The sequence below is a fragment of the Telmatherina bonti genome (assembly GCF_933228915.1).
Source record: "Telmatherina bonti genome assembly, chromosome: 20".
Classification (NCBI taxonomy): Eukaryota; Metazoa; Chordata; class Actinopteri; order Atheriniformes; family Telmatherinidae; genus Telmatherina; species Telmatherina bonti.
This window is the reverse complement of record NC_136618.1, coordinates 34,646,286-34,664,068: the sequence shown is the minus strand read 5'-3', so window position 1 is coordinate 34,664,068 and position 17,783 is coordinate 34,646,286. Positions and strand designations below refer to the sequence as shown.

The window sequence follows — 17,783 nt, the reverse complement described above, 5'->3', positions numbered from 1 at the left end:
AGATAAACCTCCACCAGAACCAGAACTGGGAAGGTAAACTACAACCAGAACCTGGACCAGGAAGAAAAACCTCCACCAGAACCAGAACTGGGAAGGTAAACTACAACCACAACCTGGACCAGGAAGAAAAACCTCCACCAGAACCAGAACTAGGAAGGTAAACTACAACAACAACCTGGACCAGGAAGAAAAACCTCCTCCAGAACTAGAACTGGGAAGGTAAACTACAACCACAACCTGGACCAGGAAGATAAACCTCCACCAGAACCAGAACTGGGAAGGTAAACTACAACCAGAACCTGGACCAGGAAGAAAAACCTCCACCAGAACCAGAACTGGGAAGGTAAACTACAACCACAACCTGGACCAGGAAGAAAAACCTCCTCCAGAACCAGAACTGGGAAGGTAAACTACAACCACAACCTGGACCAGGAAGAAAAACCTCCACCAGAACCAGAACTGGGAAGGTAAACTACAACCACAACCTGGACCAGGAAGAAAAACCTCCTCCAGAACCAGAACTGGGAAGGTAAACTACAACCACAACCTGGACCAGGAAGAAAAACTTCCACCAGAACCAGAACTGGGAAGGTAAACTACAACCACAACCTGGACCAGGAAGAAAAACCTCCTCCAGAACCAGAACTGGGAAGGTAAACTACAACCAGAACCTGGACCAGGAAGAAAAACCTCCACCATAACCAGTACTGGGAAGGTAAACTACAACCACAACCTGGACCAGGAAAAAAAACCTCCACCAGAACCAGAACTGGGAAGGTAAACTACAACCAGAACCTGGACCAGGAAGAAAAACCTCCTCCAGAACCAGAACTGGGAAGGTAAACTACAACCAGAACCTGGACCAGGAAGAAAAACCTCCTCCAGAACCAGAACTGGGAAGGTAAACTACAACCAGAACCTGGACCAGGAAGAAAAACCTCCACCATAACCAGTACTGGGAAGGTAAACTACAACCAGAACCTGGACCAGGAAGAAAAACCTCCACCAGAACCAGAACTGGGAAGGTAAACTACAACCACAACCTGGACCAGGAAGAAAAACCTCCACCAGAACCAGAACTGGGAAGGTAAACTACAACCACAACCTGGACCAGGAAGAAAAACCTCCACCAGAACCAGAACTGGGAAGGTAAACTACAACCACAACCTGGACCAGGAAGAAAAACCTCCACCAGAACCAGTACTGGGAAGGTAAACTACAACCAGAACCTGGACCAGGAAGAAAAACCTCCACCAGAACCAGAACTGGGAAGGTAAACTACAACCAGAACCTGGACCAGGAAGAAAAACCTCCACCAGAACCAGAACTGGGAAGGTAAACTACAACCAGAACCTGGACCAGGAAGAAAAACCTCCTCCAGAACCAGAACTGGGAAGGTAAACTACAACCACAACCTGGACCAGGAAGATAAACCTCCACCAGAACCAGAACTGGGAAGGTAAACTACAACCACAACCTGGACCAGGAAGAAAAACCTCCTCCAGAACCAGAACTGGGAAGGTAAACTACAACCACAACCTGGACCAGGAAGAAAAACCTCCTCCAGAACCAGAACTGGGAAGGTAAACTACAACCAGAACCTGGACCAGGAAGATAAACCTCCACCAGAACCAGAACTGGGAAGGTAAACTACAACCAGAACCTGGACCAGGAAGAAAAACCTCCTCCAGAACTAGAACTGGGAAGGTAAACTACAACCACAACCTGGACCAGGAAGATAAACCTCCACCAGAACCAGAACTGGGAAGGTAAACTACAACCAGAACCTGGACCAGGAAGAAAAACCTCCACCAGAACCAGAACTGGGAAGGTAAACTACAACCAGAACCTGGACCAGGAAGAAAAACCTCCTCCAGAACCAGAACTGGGAAGGTAAACTACAACCAGAACCTGGACCAGGAAGAAAAACCTCCTCCAGAACCAGAACTGGGAAGGTAAACTACAACCACAACCTGGACCAGGAAGAAAAACCTCCTCCAAACTAGAACTGGGAAGGTAAACTACAACCAGAACCTGGACCAGGAAGAAAAACCTCCACCAGAACCAGAACTGGGAAGGTAAACTACAACCAGAACCTGGACCAGGAAGAAAAACCTCCTCCAGAACCAGAACTGGGAAGGTAAACTACAACCACAACCTGGACCAGGAAGAAAAACCTCCTCCAGAACCAGAACTGGGAAGGTAAACTACAACCAGAACCTGGACCAGGAAGAAAAACCTCCTCCAGAACCAGAACTGGGAAGGTAAACTACAACCAGAACCTGGACCAGGAAGAAAAACCTCCTCCAGAACCAGAACTGAGAAGGTAAACTACAACCAGAACCTGGAAAAGGAAGAAAAACCTCCTCCAGAACCAGAACTGGGAAGGTAAACTACAACCACAACCTGGACCAGGAAGAAAAACCTCCACCAGAACCAGAACTGAGAAGGTAAACTACAACCACAACCTGGACCAGGAAGAAAAACCTCCTCCAGAACCAGAACTGGGAAGGTAAACTACAACCACAACCTGGACCAGGAAGAAAAACCTCCTCCAGAACCAGAACTGGGAAGGTAAACTACAACCACAACCTGGACCAGGAAGAAAAACCTCCTCCAGAACCAGAACTGGGAAGGTAAACTACAACCACAACCTGGACCAGGAAGAAAAACCTCCTCCAGAACCAGAACTAGGAAGATAAACTACAACCAGAACCTGGACCAGGAAGAAAAACCTCCACCAGAACCAGAACTGGGAAGGTAAACTACAACCAGAACCTGGACCAGGAAGAAAAACCTCCTCCAGAACCAGAACTGGGAAGGTAAACTACAACCAGAACCTGGACCAGGAAGAAAAACCTCCACCAGAACCAGAACTGGGAAGGTAAACTACAACCAGAACCTGGACCAGGAAGAAAAACCTCCACCAGAACCAGAACTGGGAAGGTAAACTACAACCAGAACCTGGACCAGGAAGAAAAACCTCCACCAGAACCAGAACTGGGAAGGTAAACTACAACCAGAACCTGGACCAGGAAGAAAAACCTCCACCAGAACCAGAACTGGGAAGGTAAACTACAACCAGAACCTGGACCAGGAAGAAAAACCTCCACCAGAACCAGAACTGGGAAGGTAAACTACAACCAGAACCTGGACCAGGAAGAAAAACCTCCACCAGAACCAGAACTGGGAAGGTAAACTACAACCAGAACCTGGACCAGGAAGAAAAACCTCCTCCAGAACCAGAACTGGGAAGGTAAACTACAACCAGAAACTGGACCAGGAAGAAAAACCTCCACCAGAACCAGAACTGGGAAGGTAAACTACAACCAGAACCTGGACCAGGAAGAAAAACCTCCACCAGAACCAGAACTGGGAAGGTAAACTACAACCAGAACCTGGACCAGGAAGAAAAACCTCCTCCAGAACCAGAACTGGGAAGGTAAACTACAACCACAACCTGGACCAGGAAGAAAAACCTCCTCCAGAACCAGAACTGGGAAGGTAAACTACAACCAGAACCTGGACCAGGAAGAAAAACCTCCTCCAGAACCAGAACTGGGAAGGTAAACTACAACCAGAACCTGGACCAGGAAGAAAAACCTCCTCCAGAACCAGAACTGAGAAGGTAAACTACAACCAGAACCTGGACAAGGAAGAAAAACCTCCTCCAGAACCAGAACTGGGAAGGTAAACTACAACCACAACCTGGACCAGGAAGAAAAACCTCCACCAGAACCAGAACTGAGAAGGTAAACTACAACCACAACCTGGACCAGGAAGAAAAACCTCCTCCAGAACCAGAACTGGGAAGGTAAACTACAACCACAACCTGGACCAGGAAGAAAAACCTCCTCCAGAACCAGAACTGGGAAGGTAAACTACAACCACAACCTGGACCAGGAAGAAAAACCTCCTCCAGAACCAGAACTAGGAAGATAAACTACAACCAGAACCTGGACCAGGAAGAAAAACCTCCACCAGAACCAGAACTGGGAAGGTAAACTACAACCAGAACCTGGACCAGGAAGAAAAACCTCCTCCAGAACCAGAACTGGGAAGGTAAACTACAACCAGAACCTGGACCAGGAAGAAAAACCTCCACCAGAACCAGAACTGGGAAGGTAAACTACAACCAGAACCTGGACCAGGAAGAAAAACCTCCACCAGAACCAGAACTGGGAAGGTAAACTACAACCAGAACCTGGACCAGGAAGAAAAACCTCCACCAGAACCAGAACTGGGAAGGTAAACTACAACCAGAACCTGGACCAGGAAGAAAAACCTCCTCCAGAACCAGAACTGGGAAGGTAAACTACAACCAGAACCTGGACCAGGAAGAAAAACCTCCACCAGAACCAGAACTGGGAAGGTAAACTACAACCAGAACCTGGACCAGGAAGAAAAACCTCCTCCAGAACCAGAACTGGGAAGGTAAACTACAACCACAACCTGGACCAGGAAGAAAAACCTCCACCAGAACCAGAACTGGGAAGGTAAACTACAACCAGAACCTGGACCAGGAAGAAAAACCTCCTCCAGAACTAGAACTGGGATCTCTGAGACTTCCGGAGCGATCCCTGGAAGTTTCAGCATCAGCTGAACTTTTTTCCCCGATAATGTTTCCTTATGTTTCTTTCTCTTTTCATTTCTACGGACTTCTGTTGTTATTTTCCAGTAATGATTCAACGTTTCAAAGTGTGAAACAGGAACAGATAACATGGAAACCCCTTTAGGTCTGTTTGAGAAGTTGTTTTTGTAGTTCTAAGCTGTGAATGGACTGAAACTTGTGCTCTGTCGTGAGTTTGCAATGGAAGAAGAGGATGGAGGATTCATGCTGAAAAGTAAATGTATCCAAGGGTTTATTTAACAGAAACAAACAGTAGTCAGGACTCGATACGATGACGGACTGGTGAAGCTGTGGAGGAATGAGTTGTGGAAGTTGTGAACAGGTGTGTTCATTAGTTATGAGGTGCAGCTGTGGCGGAGAGGGAGGATAAACTAAACGAGGCCAGGTGGATCCAGGCAGGGCATGACGTGCACGTGACATGAAGCTGTCTGGAAGTAAAGAAAAGCTGCCATACCTGATCTCCTTTGGAGCCGGTCTCCCCTCTGTCCCCCTGAAAACACATCCACCTCTTAGCCAGCTTACTGCAGAAACATCCTCATTAAATTCAGTAGAACTTTAATAAAAACACTGCACTGTAAAACTAAAGCTGAGTAAACAGTGGTGGGAAAGTAAATAAAAGTCCAATTTGAAAGTTTTAAATTGAACCAAGTTAGGAGATCTTCATTGAGTCTCATCTTTCAGCTCAATATCATCCAAACTGTTCATGTTACGATTCTATCTGACTTATTTTTATTTTTCACTGAAGGGAAACATTTACAATTAAAAAAGAACAAAATAAAAACAACTTTTCAAGTATTGTATATGATGTAAATAACGTGTTCATGGGAAAGGTGTGTGTAACAACACCACTGCAAGAAAACTAAATAATCACAAACAATTCACACTAAATATCCCGCAGTCTGTTCCTGTTTATTCTGCTTCTGTCTGGGTCAGATCTCACTCAAACATTAAAGTTATAGATAAGTCCAGAAGATGTAACCGTCTGTTCCGTAGATCAGCACCTGATCAGCAGATGTTACAGAACGGCAGATGCCTCGTAGAATACCGCTGGTAATAAACATAATGTCCCATAGAGAAGTCATGAAACGGTGTTTTAACGACAAACGTCAGAAGAAGGTTAAACATGTTTCATCAGAAATAAACAGACTGAGGCAGCAGGTTGGGAAAGTGTTGCTATCTGACAAACTTTGTGTAGAAGGAAAGTTTTCTTTAGTAGAAAGTGAAGGAACCTCCTCACCGTAAATTGTAATAACTTAAATAGATATTAATTAAACTGGCCGTCAAGACAGATTAATGATCTACTGGATTTGTTATCTCACTTGTGATTCCAATAGATTAAGTTGTTTTTCACAAACACGTTCAAACTGTTGCCTCCAACACATTTATCATGTCCTGGTAAAACACCTAGACAAGAATATCTTGTTGTTTATTCATTATTATACAAAATTTCATTCGATCATTATCATACTTTTTATTTCCAAATAATATAAATAGGCTTGTTAACATTTCATAAGTATTTATTTGTTCAGAACGTTTCAGAATATTTAACCCTTTAAAGCTCAACCTGTGCTGAAAAGTCATTTTTTATTCTTTATTTGGTCCTTTAAAAAACACTGCGAAAAAAACATTTCTAGTTCTTTTTTTTTGGAATTTTTACCATTTATTACAGAGTGAAAGGTCACAATGATTGTAGTGTAGTCTTCTGCTTCCTGGTGTCCAGCAGAGGACAGGATCATGTGGTGTTTGAGTGATGCAGGATACGTCTGAAACTGTATGTATCAAATGAGATACGTTTGGCTTTAAAGGGTTAAGAAGATCCCTGTTTGAACTTTTGATTTGTTGGATATAAAAGACTGGTGTCATCCTCAAACAGCAACATAAATGTTGTCATGGAAACAGGAAAATCATCACTATAAAAAATAAAGGTCCTGAAGCTGAACCTTGCGGCACACCGTACCACCGTTCCTTTTCAATCGTTTTAAAGGTTAAAGCAGAAGCCGAGTTTACTCCCCGTTACATCCAGAAGTTCGTGTGATGGCACAGAGACATCCATCACGTGCATCTCCTGAGCTGCCCTGTCCAGCAGCGAAGAGGCCGCTCCAGTTTTCAGCCTCAGCATTTTGTGTCTCGGTGCCAGACCGGTGATGAGCGCCAGATACCCCTGCCTCTTGCCCACCAGTGGGTTAGGGTTAGGGTTTAACTGTATGTTGTATCGCTGGTGGGAGGAGTTTTTAGTGTAGAGTGTGGGGTGGTGATGGTGGACTCTTTGCTGTGTGCTGTGAGCTTCTGCAGGTCTTGGTTTGGTTTGGGTGGTACTATGTGAGGGGAGTGGGTGATCTTGAATGACCCCCCCTTAGTTGACTTGCCCTCCCTCAGTAAGCCTCAGCTGCTACCTTTAAGCCTGTTTATTCCTTTTATTCATTGTCAGCTGTATTTGGTCTCCACAGAAGTCGCCTTACTCTCAGTTGCCTCCACCTGTTTTTGTTTTTAACCAACTGCACGCACCGCGGTGTAGCAGCTTACTGAAGGACGGTTGTTTACCGTGTTTATGCACATGGGTGTGGTGTGTTTGAAGTGTGAAGGACAACCTTCAGCACCATTAAAATTAATCATGTCATCTAAGCATAAAATAAATAATACATCAACAAGTGTGTATTATGTTAAGCTGTCAACATTTCCCAAGTACAACCTGGAAATCATGTAACCCCCCCAACAGCAAGCCATAAATGGTTTATGAGGCGCCACCTCCGCTGCCATTTGCAGTCTTCATTAAGAGTAAATAAAACTTGCAAGTTGTTTATTCCTTTTCATCTCCACATGCAGCTGCAGGAGCTGAATCTCACCTTATGACCTTTGAAGCCTGGCAGGCCTGTGGCACCAGGCAGCCCCGGGAAGCCTGCGTCCCCCACGGAGCCCTGCAAAGGTGAAAGGTTAGTGATTTTTATCAACTAAAAGACTTTGTGTTTCAACAAAATGCAGAAAGTAACATGTTCTTCTCATGTGTTTTACGGGAAAAATGGTTATTCTAAACATTATTAGAGAGAAGTTTGAACCCGTGACCAGCGGTGACGGAGCTGCCAGTGAGAAACACCAGTTACTAAGCTGTATGAGTGGAAACACTCATTTGCTCCCTGATATCATCTCTAGGTCGACGAAGGAACGTGTTCGGCAGGAAACAAACAACTGCTTGCCTGTCAGGAAGTGCATCAAAGCTCTATGGTAACTAAGTTGGAGCAGCGACTGACATCTGAGAGGAAACACCTTCTTTAATGAACAAGAGGCATCATAAGGCAGGTTGTCGCTGATCAGAAGAACCCAGACTGGTGAAATGATCACAGACTGGCAGGAAAAATGCTCGCCAACCTAAAGCATCACCTGTCGGAGTCGCTGTTCTGTTGCAGGACAGGAGAAATTAAATGTTTCTGCCAGGTGAACCTGACAGGTGGAAGTAAACCAGGTACTTCTGCCATGTTTAGCACCATGACAACACAGACTGGTTACAAACTGGTCGACTCTCCCTCTTTGTCATTTCATATTGCATCTTTATTATTTACATAATCATGTTTATATTTACTTTACTGATATGGATCTTTTTAATCCCAAACATCACAAACAGCAGAACTAGTTCATTTATTCATTTATTAATCCATTAATTCATTTATTTATTCATTTATTTATTCATTTATAACGCTGCTTGGTCCACATGGGGTCCCAGGGGCTGGAGCCCATCCCAGCACTAGCAGGTGAGGGGCAGGGCCTGAACTGATCACCAGTATGTCGCCTGAACTGGTCGCCAGTATGATGGCAGAACTGGTCGCCAGTATGTCACCAGAACTGGTCGCCAGTATGATGGCGGAACTGGTCGCCAGTATGTCACCAGAACTGGTCGCCAGTATGATGGCGGAACAGGTCACCAGTATGTCAGCGGAACAGGTCGCCAGTATGTCAGCGGAACAGGTCACCAGTATGTCAGCGGAACTGGTCACCAGTATGTCAGCGGAACTGGTCGCCAGTATGTCAGCGGAACTGGTCGCCAGTATGATGGCGGAACTGGTCACCAGTATGTCACCAGAACTGGTCGCCAGTATGATGGCGGAACAGGTCACCAGTATGTCAGTGGAACTGGTCGCCAGTATGTCAGCGGAACAGGTCACCAGTATGTCAGCGGAACTGGTCACCAGTATGTCAGCGGAACTGGTCACCAGTATGTCACCGGAACTGGTCACCAGTATGTCAGCGGAACTGGTCACCAGTATGATGGCGGAACAGGTCACCAGTATGTCAGTGGAACTGGTCGCCAGTATGTCAGCGGAACAGGCCACCAGTATGTCAGCGGAACTGGTCACCAGTATGTCAGCGGAACTGGTCACCAGTATGTCAGCGGAACTGGTCACCAGTATGTCAGCGGAACTGGTCACCAGTATGTCACCGGAACTGGTCGCCAGTATGTCGCCTTAACTGGTCGCCAGTATGTCACCGGAACTGGTCGCCAGTATGATGGCGGAACAGGTCACCAGTATGTCGGCGGAACTGGTCGCCAGTATGATGGCGGAACTGGTCACCAGTATGTCGCCTGAACTGGTCGCCAGTATGTCACCGGAACTGGTCGCCAGTATGTCAGCGGAATAGGTCACCAGTATGTCAGCGGAACAGGTCACCAGTATGTCAGCGGAACTGGTCACCAGTATGTCAGCGGAACTGGTCACCAGTATGTCAGCGGAACTGGTCACCAGTATGTCAGCGGAATAGGTCACCAGTATGTCAGCGGAACTGGTCACCAGTATGTCAGCGGAACAGGTCACCAGTATGTCAGCGGAACTGGTCACCAGTATGTCAGCGGAACTGGTCACCAGTATGTCAGCGGAACTGGTCACCAGTATGTCAGCGGAACTGGTCACCAGTATGTCACCGGAACTGGTCACCAGTATGTCACCGGAACTGGTCGCCAGTATGTCAGCGGAACAGGTCACCAGTATGTCACCGGAACTGGTCGCCAGTATGTCGCCTGAACTGGTCGCCAGTATGTCACCGGAACTGGTCGCCAGTATGATGGCGGAACAGGTCACCAGTATGTCAGCGGAACTGGTCGCCAGTATGATGGCGGAACTGGTCACCAGTATGTCAGCAGAACTGGCCGCCATTATGATGGCGGAACTGGTCGCCAGTATGTCGCCTGAACTGGTCGCCAGTATGTCAGCGGAACTGGTCACCAGTATGTCACCGGAACTGGTCACCAGTATGTCAGCGGAACTGGTCGCCAGTATGTCACCGGAACTGGTCACCAGTATGTCACCGGAACTGGTCACCAGTATGTCACCGGAACTGGTCGCCAGTATGTCGCCTGAACTGGTCGCCAGTATGATGGCCGAACAGGTCACCAGTATGTCAGCGGAACTGGTCACCAGTATGTCAGCGGAACAGGTCACCAGTATGATGGCTGAATAGGTCTAGCAGACTTTCAACGTCTCCCTGCTCCATCACACTCGACTCAAGCTAAAGACTCAATGACAAAACTTGTCAGGGATCAATGTGGAGCACGTGAGTTGCAGCAGTGAAACAACTGAGTCCTGCAGCAAGGTGGGCCAAGGACGAGGGTTGGGGTCACTGGGATTATGCACATGTGGACACGTTGGCTGGTGACACCATCCTCATGGGCTTCATCGACGGTGGAGATGATGGAGGACCTCCGGAAGGACCCGCCCCGTTCTCCACGGGCACGCACCAGCAGAGGTTGAAACCTCCCGTTAGCTGTCAGAGGATTGTCATGAAGCTGATACAATAGGGTCCAGGATGTGCTCGTGTAGCCATGGAGCACATAGTACCACATTCCCTGTATTCTCCTTTAAACCTCGTCAACATCTTGTATTCGTCCATTTTCTTCGCCAATGATCTCAGATTGGTCATCAGAGCGGCTGAACGAAATGGTTTGAATTTCCAGCGTTTTCTCTCTGCTCCACTCCTGCTCTGCATCCTCTTCACTTCCTTTTCAACTCTTTTGGGATTTGGGCTGTTATTTGGCTGATCATCTTGGTTTGGAGAATTATTATTATTTTTATGAGTTATTGGAGAATAACGGATAGCTTTATCAGTTAATCTCGCAGGTAGGCTAAATAAATGATCCGTTGCCATGGAAACTCACCGTAGAAAATTCAGAGTAGTTGGAGAAATGCAATTTGCTTGAAAAAACGTCAGTTGTATCTAATCTGAGGTACTGTACAGTCGCACCTTCAACCATTTGTCCTCATGCAGCGCGTTATATGACGTCCAACCCAGTAAGGCAACCAGTGAACCTCAGTGAGATGAAGAAAACATTGTAAAGCCAGACTGCAGACACAGAGCTAGGCTCACCTTCTGGCCTGGTAGACCATGAGGACCAGCAGCTCCTGGGTCTCCACTTTCCCCCTGAATAAAACACACACAACATTTGTGATGCTTCTGCAGATGATCCTGAACTCTAATTCCAGCAGTAAAGTTTGTTTCTAGCATGACAGAGACAAACACACTGGGAGCATCACACCATGGTAGAAGATTTATACTCTGCATAATTACTTTAATATTTCCTGTCATTTTAACCTCTTCATTCATTTTAACCGCTGTGATAAAGCGTAACACTGGACTGCCAGTTTATTTATATGTGGATTATTTATCAGATGCCGGCTGACCAGTATTTGTTTTTCTATAAATATGAGTATAAAATAACTTTGCTGTGTTTTGGAGCTTTAAAAGTGTGGTAGAATAAACCATGTCGGCTGCTGCGTTTTCTTTTATCTGAGTTGTGACTCTGGAATGTCGGACACTGTGGATGTTTAGGTTTTTACGAAGCAAGCTGGTTTAAAATAAGATTGCTGAGTCCGGATGCTTCTGGAAGATGCTGCAGTGCAGCTGATAGGCTAATAGGATGATTGCTGTGTCATATCTCGCCGCAGTTCAGATCGCTGTTTGTCAACAGGTCCAGATTTGGCGGGGCGATATCCACACAGTCACTTGTCACCACAGGAGGCCTGGGTTCAGGTTGAAACCAGTCTGTGCTGGGAGCTGTGGATTCTTTTTGTTCAGCTTTGCAATCACGTTGCTGAGATGGTCCACTTTCACATCCGTCAATATCCCCTCTAGTTTCAGGCTGAGTCTTCTTTACATTGATCCTGTTTGAGGCCACCAATCAGATTTTCATGTTTCATCTTCAAAAACCGGCGTCTTAGCGACCTGAGGGGGTGTAGTCTCATCTTTTAACTCATTTACCGCAAAACCGAGAACAAGATATCAGCCTTCTGTCATCCCAGTTACCCCCCTCTCTCTTCCAGCCAGCATGGCGGTATGACTAGTTGAAGATGTGTTTCTGAACGTGCTGTGCCTTCAGGCCAGTTTCCACCAGTAGGTCTGGCCAGGATGTTTTGGTCTGATAAACTCTGATCTCTGCAACATTTCCACAGTTACGGTGCATTCAGTTTGTAGTCCGAAGTCCGATTTTCAGTTCCAATTTGGAAACACAACAAAACGCCTCTTGAAGTCAGAAATGCAACCCGGAAAGTCGGATCAGACGCACAACTTCGTCCACGTCTTCTTAATGTTTGTTGGCGTTTGGTAAGAACAAGTTGGTGCGTTGCTGCTGTCAGCTTGTCTGGGCCGGGGACCAGAACGTTCCCAGTGCCTGAGCTGTGAAACAAAACCAGCAGCAAACCCAGAACAGTTCACACGGATCCATCTTCCAGCACCAAAAAGGAAGGTGCAAAGCCGAGGCAAGACAATGTGGGTGTTTGTTTGTTTCTGCTAAGAGACATTAAAAGGAGTAGAAGTGTTTTTTCAGTACTTGAGGATTTTATTTCAGCTGAAGTTTCAACAGTTGGATATTTTCCGTGTCGTCTGGGCAACTAGCTGCATCGGTCTGATGATGTCTTTTTCTTTGGAAGGCATTCAGCTTCTCAGACGTGGAACGAGCCAGCGCGCCACCTGGACCTGGTGCTTGATGCAGGTGCAGAGAAAAGCTGAATAATGTCTGAATCTCTGCAGGTATAAACTGCAGTTACATTTTCTCATCAGGACCTTCAGTCATTTTCATTTCAAGCTATCTGTGTTTGTCTGATCTGCGTGCAGGGTGTGTGTCATTAACGATGTGCTTTCCTAGCTGATGAAACGCTTTGTCAGGTGAGAATAGCCAAACGTGGAATTATCATGTTTATATGCATCAAGCCGCTACGTCTCTCTGGTCTGTGCTCGTGCTGAGCTGAGAGTGCCGCTGCAGAGGGAAATGTGCTTTGAAGGTTAGAGCATGTCCTCGTCTCTGTCAGGATGAAAAGCATCCTCTTAAAGGACCATTCTGCTCCCACACAAACTCATTTTTATTTTGCAGATGAAAAGTCATCAGCTGTCAGCTTTCCCCTTGGAGGAAACCAAGCAGTGCTCTTTTCATTCGGTTCTGGTTCCAAATGAAGTAAAAAGGAATGAATGAATAAAGGCGGAGACGTCCGTTTACTTGGGTTTTAACAATCATGACTTTTCTGAAACTGAACATTTACGTCGCTGCAACAGTCCAACCAAGCGTCCTTGGCAGGATGGCATTTATCACATATTCAGTAACACCTACATATTGATTCCAAGCGGGCTGCCAGCCTCTCAGCAAAATGCAGCATTCTCCATGGGAGCATGAAGAGGAGGAAGAGGGAGGGCACAACATCAGAGAGGCTGAGAATAGCCCGGCGGCTGGGGAGCTGCAGTCCATTAGCATAATAACTAATTATAACGTTCAACACACAGACCTTGGGACCATCTCGGCCGACTGCTCCGGGCGGACCTCGGGGCCCCTGGACTCCCTGGACAGAGAGAGATATTTGGTGTGGAGCAGGGAGGATAAAGGAGAGGGGTCATGGGGGACAAGAGAGGAAGGGAATGAGAGGAAGAGAGAGAATGAGATGAAAGAGACAGACAGCGCTTTGGGCTCAATGTGACAGAGTGCGTGACGGCTTAGTCAGGAGGCACTGAGGGAGAAATGAGATGGCTCAGGTCCACTCACACACACACACACACACACACACACACACACACACACCAGAGCACACAAACACACACAGTTTACATATTCAACAAAGCAGTCTGCCATATCAGGATTCCAGCTTGAAGCTATATTTGTTGTTCCCTCATACCTTCACTACAGAGAACACACACACACACACACACACACACACACACACACACAGCCTTAGACTGACACTCTATACAATAGAAACATTATTAAAATTATTTACATGAAATAAAAACTATTTTACTGAGGCTATATTTTAAGAATCTTTCTGCCCTATTATACACACACATTCATAAATATACACATCCATATATATATATATATATATATATATATATATATATATATATATATATATATATATATATATATAGATAGATAGATAGATAGATAGATAGATAGATAGATAGATAGATAGATAGATAGATAGATAGATAGATAGGTGTGTGTGTGGGTGTGTGTGTGTGTGTATGTATATATAGCTTGTTGCATGATGTCAGATATGTAATGATGTCAGATGTCAATCTTTACATATTAAATTAATTTAACTCTATGAAAAGTTTTGTATGCAGGTATAAAATAAAATAAAATAAAATAGTTAAGTGTTAACATACAAATTACACAACAAGCTGTTTTCTAACAAGGTGACGACAACCTAAATAAAAAACTATTGTCTGTAATCCATGAATCAACCTGTAGACGTTCTGGTTGTCCTACAGCTTGTATGTAAACAGTCCTCTTCATCATCCTCATTCAGACATCATCAGACCAAGACCAGATCTAACATGTTACTGACAGGGTGACATCTTAATGTTGTGGTCTCCCCCTCCCTGTTAGAGAAGGGCTTCAACAAGCTGTGGCAAATCCCTGCAGAAAGCCGTTATTCTCATAAAATCTCCTTCATGGGACGAGATTTTATCAGAATTGCAGCTTGGCCACTGAACCCCACTGACTGGAAATACGTGCAAATCGCTATATCACTTTTATTTTGTTAGAAAAGCTGCTGGAAACACAGCGACAATGCTGAAGATCTTTATAAAGCCTGAGATGTAGAGACCCTGACAGATGAGACGAGGTTCATGTACCTGCAGCATGCATCCTGCAGCACAGTGCAGCTTATTCCCCTAACGGTGAAATCCATGCAGCTGTTTGAGCTGCTAAATTAAAACCAGGAAGTTTAGAGAGAAACATTAGGATCCACGGTGTCAGACATGCATGTCCACATGCAGCTCATACAACCTGCGTGCTGCAGATCAGGTTAGGTTTCAGTTCGCTGTGCTGTCAGCTGCTGCTTCCTACAGGCAGCGTGCACGTGGACCTGGAATTACTTGTCTCTGTTAAATGGAGAGAGGGCTGCATGCTTCCCTCGCTTCTCCTCTGATAATGTCTTCTGGCTTTCTTTGCTGAATCAGCCGGTGTGTTGGTGTGTGTGTGACGTGGTGTGTGAAGCAGCATGGGGTGTCCTGGGAGGGTGCAGGGCAGCGACAGCTACAGACACGCACACATGTGCACGTCACTGTCATCAAGCGAGTCTGGAAGGTGGAGCTTCAAGCTGCCACATTGACTTTAGAAATAACTTATTATTTTTGTAATATATTTAATTTATTTCATTTATACATTTTTTTCTTATTTGCTGTTTTATTTATTTATACTGTATATTTATTTTATTTCCTTACTTGTTGTTAATACCTCTTTTTCTTTTCTTTCTTTATATGTAAATAATTATTATTGTTTGAAGGGGAGATCAGTTATTAAGACATTATAAAATGTTATGACATTGTTGTAAAACTTGCAGTGTTTCATAAGGAAAATATTACCAGAAATTTATTTTCTAATTTATTGTTAATTTAATGACATAAATTCATAAATAATCCAAATTGGCTGGGGACCAAGCTGGTGTGTCTCCAAGGCCAAGTGGTTTGGCCTTCAAACCACTAAGCTGCATCATGTTCACACTCGTCCTGAAGTCTTTCTCTTTTTTACAAAAATAATTCTGACGATAAAAATTATCATCATTAAAAAATCTTTAAAAAGAGAGTAATGTAACGTTTGTAAATAATTGTCAGTAAATGAGAACCTTCCCAGCAGGCACACGGCATTGTTTGACGTTGATTCTTTATTGGATTTCGGTTTTGATGTCAGAAAACCAAAACGTAACGTTGGAACATCATCAGCTCCCAACGTCGTGTTAACATGTTGATTTCACAGCATTACACGTTGATATTTGGTTGTTTTGTTGTTGTTGTTGTTGTTATATTGTGTTATCCAACGTCAGTTCAACATAGTATCCTAGAGTCAAAGTAACATCAGATATTGACATCAAACCAACGTTGAGTTATGACATCGGAAGAACCTTAGATTATTAAGTCAATCAAACTTTCATTTTCAACCAATGGTCATCCAGCGTGAGAGTGCAACGTGATTCTAATGTCACACTGGCGTCTTGTTGCTGTGTTGTGTTGGTATCACCTTGTTCAGCCTGGAAGTAACCAGTAATCATTAAAACACTGGATTTCTTTCATTCAGTGACAAAACCAGGTTTCTCCTGTAGAAATATCTCATTAGGCAATACAGTAAGCAAGGCTGAGCCTCCATCGCCTCCTGTCACTGCACAGCGTCTGCCGCCATCAGGACGTGGTGCCGCATATGAAGTTCAGAGAAAATACAGGTAGAGGAAGGTGTTAGAAGGCCTGCAGGCTCATTTCACTGCATATCTGCGGAGATTTCAGGAACCAAACCGGCGGCAGGCGGGTCTGAAATGCCAGGTGTGATGAAGGTCAGGCAGGTCAACTCACTCTTAGTTCTGTCTGTATTTATCTTCACATGGTTGCCTAGATACCAGGTTTTGCTAGTCCTGCCCACAACCTTCCTGCTGTGTGTTTGTGCAAATTTACTGACAGGAAGACAAAGATAAAACCAGTATTTGTTTTTCTATAAATAGAGATGGAGAAAACCTCAGGTAGAGATGGAGAAAACCTCAGGTAGAGATGGAGAAAACCTCAGGTAGAGATGGAGAAAACCTAAGGTAGAGATGGAGAAAACCTCAGGTAGAGATGGAGAAAACCTCAGGTAGAGATGGAGAAAATCTCAGGTAGAGATGGAGAAAACCTCAGGTAGAGATGGAGAAAACCTCAGGTAGAGATGGAGAAAACCTCAGGTAGAGATGGAGAAAATCTCAGGTAGAGATGGAGAAAACCTCAGGTAGAGATGGAGAAAACCTCAGGTAGAGATGGAGAAAACCTCAGGTAGAGATGGAGAAAACCTCAGGTAGAGATGGAGAAAACCTCAGGTAGAGATGGAGAAAACCTCAGGTAGAGATGGAGAAAACCTCAGGTAGAGAAAGATAAAACCTCAGGTAGAGATGGAGAAAACCTCAGGTAGAGATGGAGAAAACCTCAGGTAGAGATGGAGAAAACCTCAGGTAGAGATGGACAAAACCTCAGGTAGAGATGGAGAAAACCTCAGATAGAGATGGAGAAAACCTCAGGTAGAGATGGAGAAAACCTCAGGTAGAGATGGAGAAAACCTCAGGTAGAGATGGAGAAAACCTCAGGTAGAGATGGAGAAAATCTCAGGTAGAGATGGAGAAAACCTCAGGTAGAGATGGAGAAAACCTCAGATAGAGAAAGATAAAACCTCAGGTAGAGATGGAGAAAACCTCAGGTAGAGATGGAGAAAACCTCAGGTAGAGATGGAGAAAACCTCAGGTAGAGATGGAGAAAACCTCAGGTAGAGATGGAGAAAACCTCAGGTAGAGATGGAGAAAACCTCAGGTAGAGAAAGATAAAACCTCAGGTAGAGATGGAGAAAACCTCAGGTAGAGAAAGATAAAACCTCAGGTAGAGATGGAGAAAATCTCAGGTAGAGATGGAGAAAACCTCAGGTAGAGATGGAGAAAACCTCAGGTAGAGATGGAGAAAACCTCAGGTAGAGATGGAGAAAATCTCAGGTAGAGATGGAGAAAACCTCAGGTAGAGATGGAGAAAACCTCAGGTAGAGATGGAGAAAACCTCAGGTAGAGATGGAGAAAATCTCAGGTAGAGATGGAGAAAACCTCAGGTAGAGATGGAGAAAACCTCAGGTAGAGATGGAGAAAACCTCAGATAGAGATGGAGAAAACCTCAGGTAGAGATGGAG

General features: G+C 45.0%; 1 protein-coding gene across 1 annotated transcript in view; it reads right to left on the bottom strand.

Annotated features, from left to right (window-relative positions):
- The window catches only part of LOC306770995 (uncharacterized protein), a gene marked incomplete at both ends in the record, with an annotated part of 195,560 nt that overhangs the window by 25,167 nt on the left and 152,610 nt on the right, over positions 1-17,783 (bottom strand). Inside the window, 4 exons of the mRNA XM_079260015.1 lie at positions 5,085-5,120; positions 7,474-7,545; positions 10,979-11,032; positions 13,384-13,437. Of these exons, the coding sequence (XP_079116141.1) occupies positions 5,085-5,120; positions 7,474-7,545; positions 10,979-11,032; positions 13,384-13,437 (216 nt within the window). The remainder of the gene's footprint in view (positions 1-5,084; positions 5,121-7,473; positions 7,546-10,978; positions 11,033-13,383; positions 13,438-17,783) is intronic.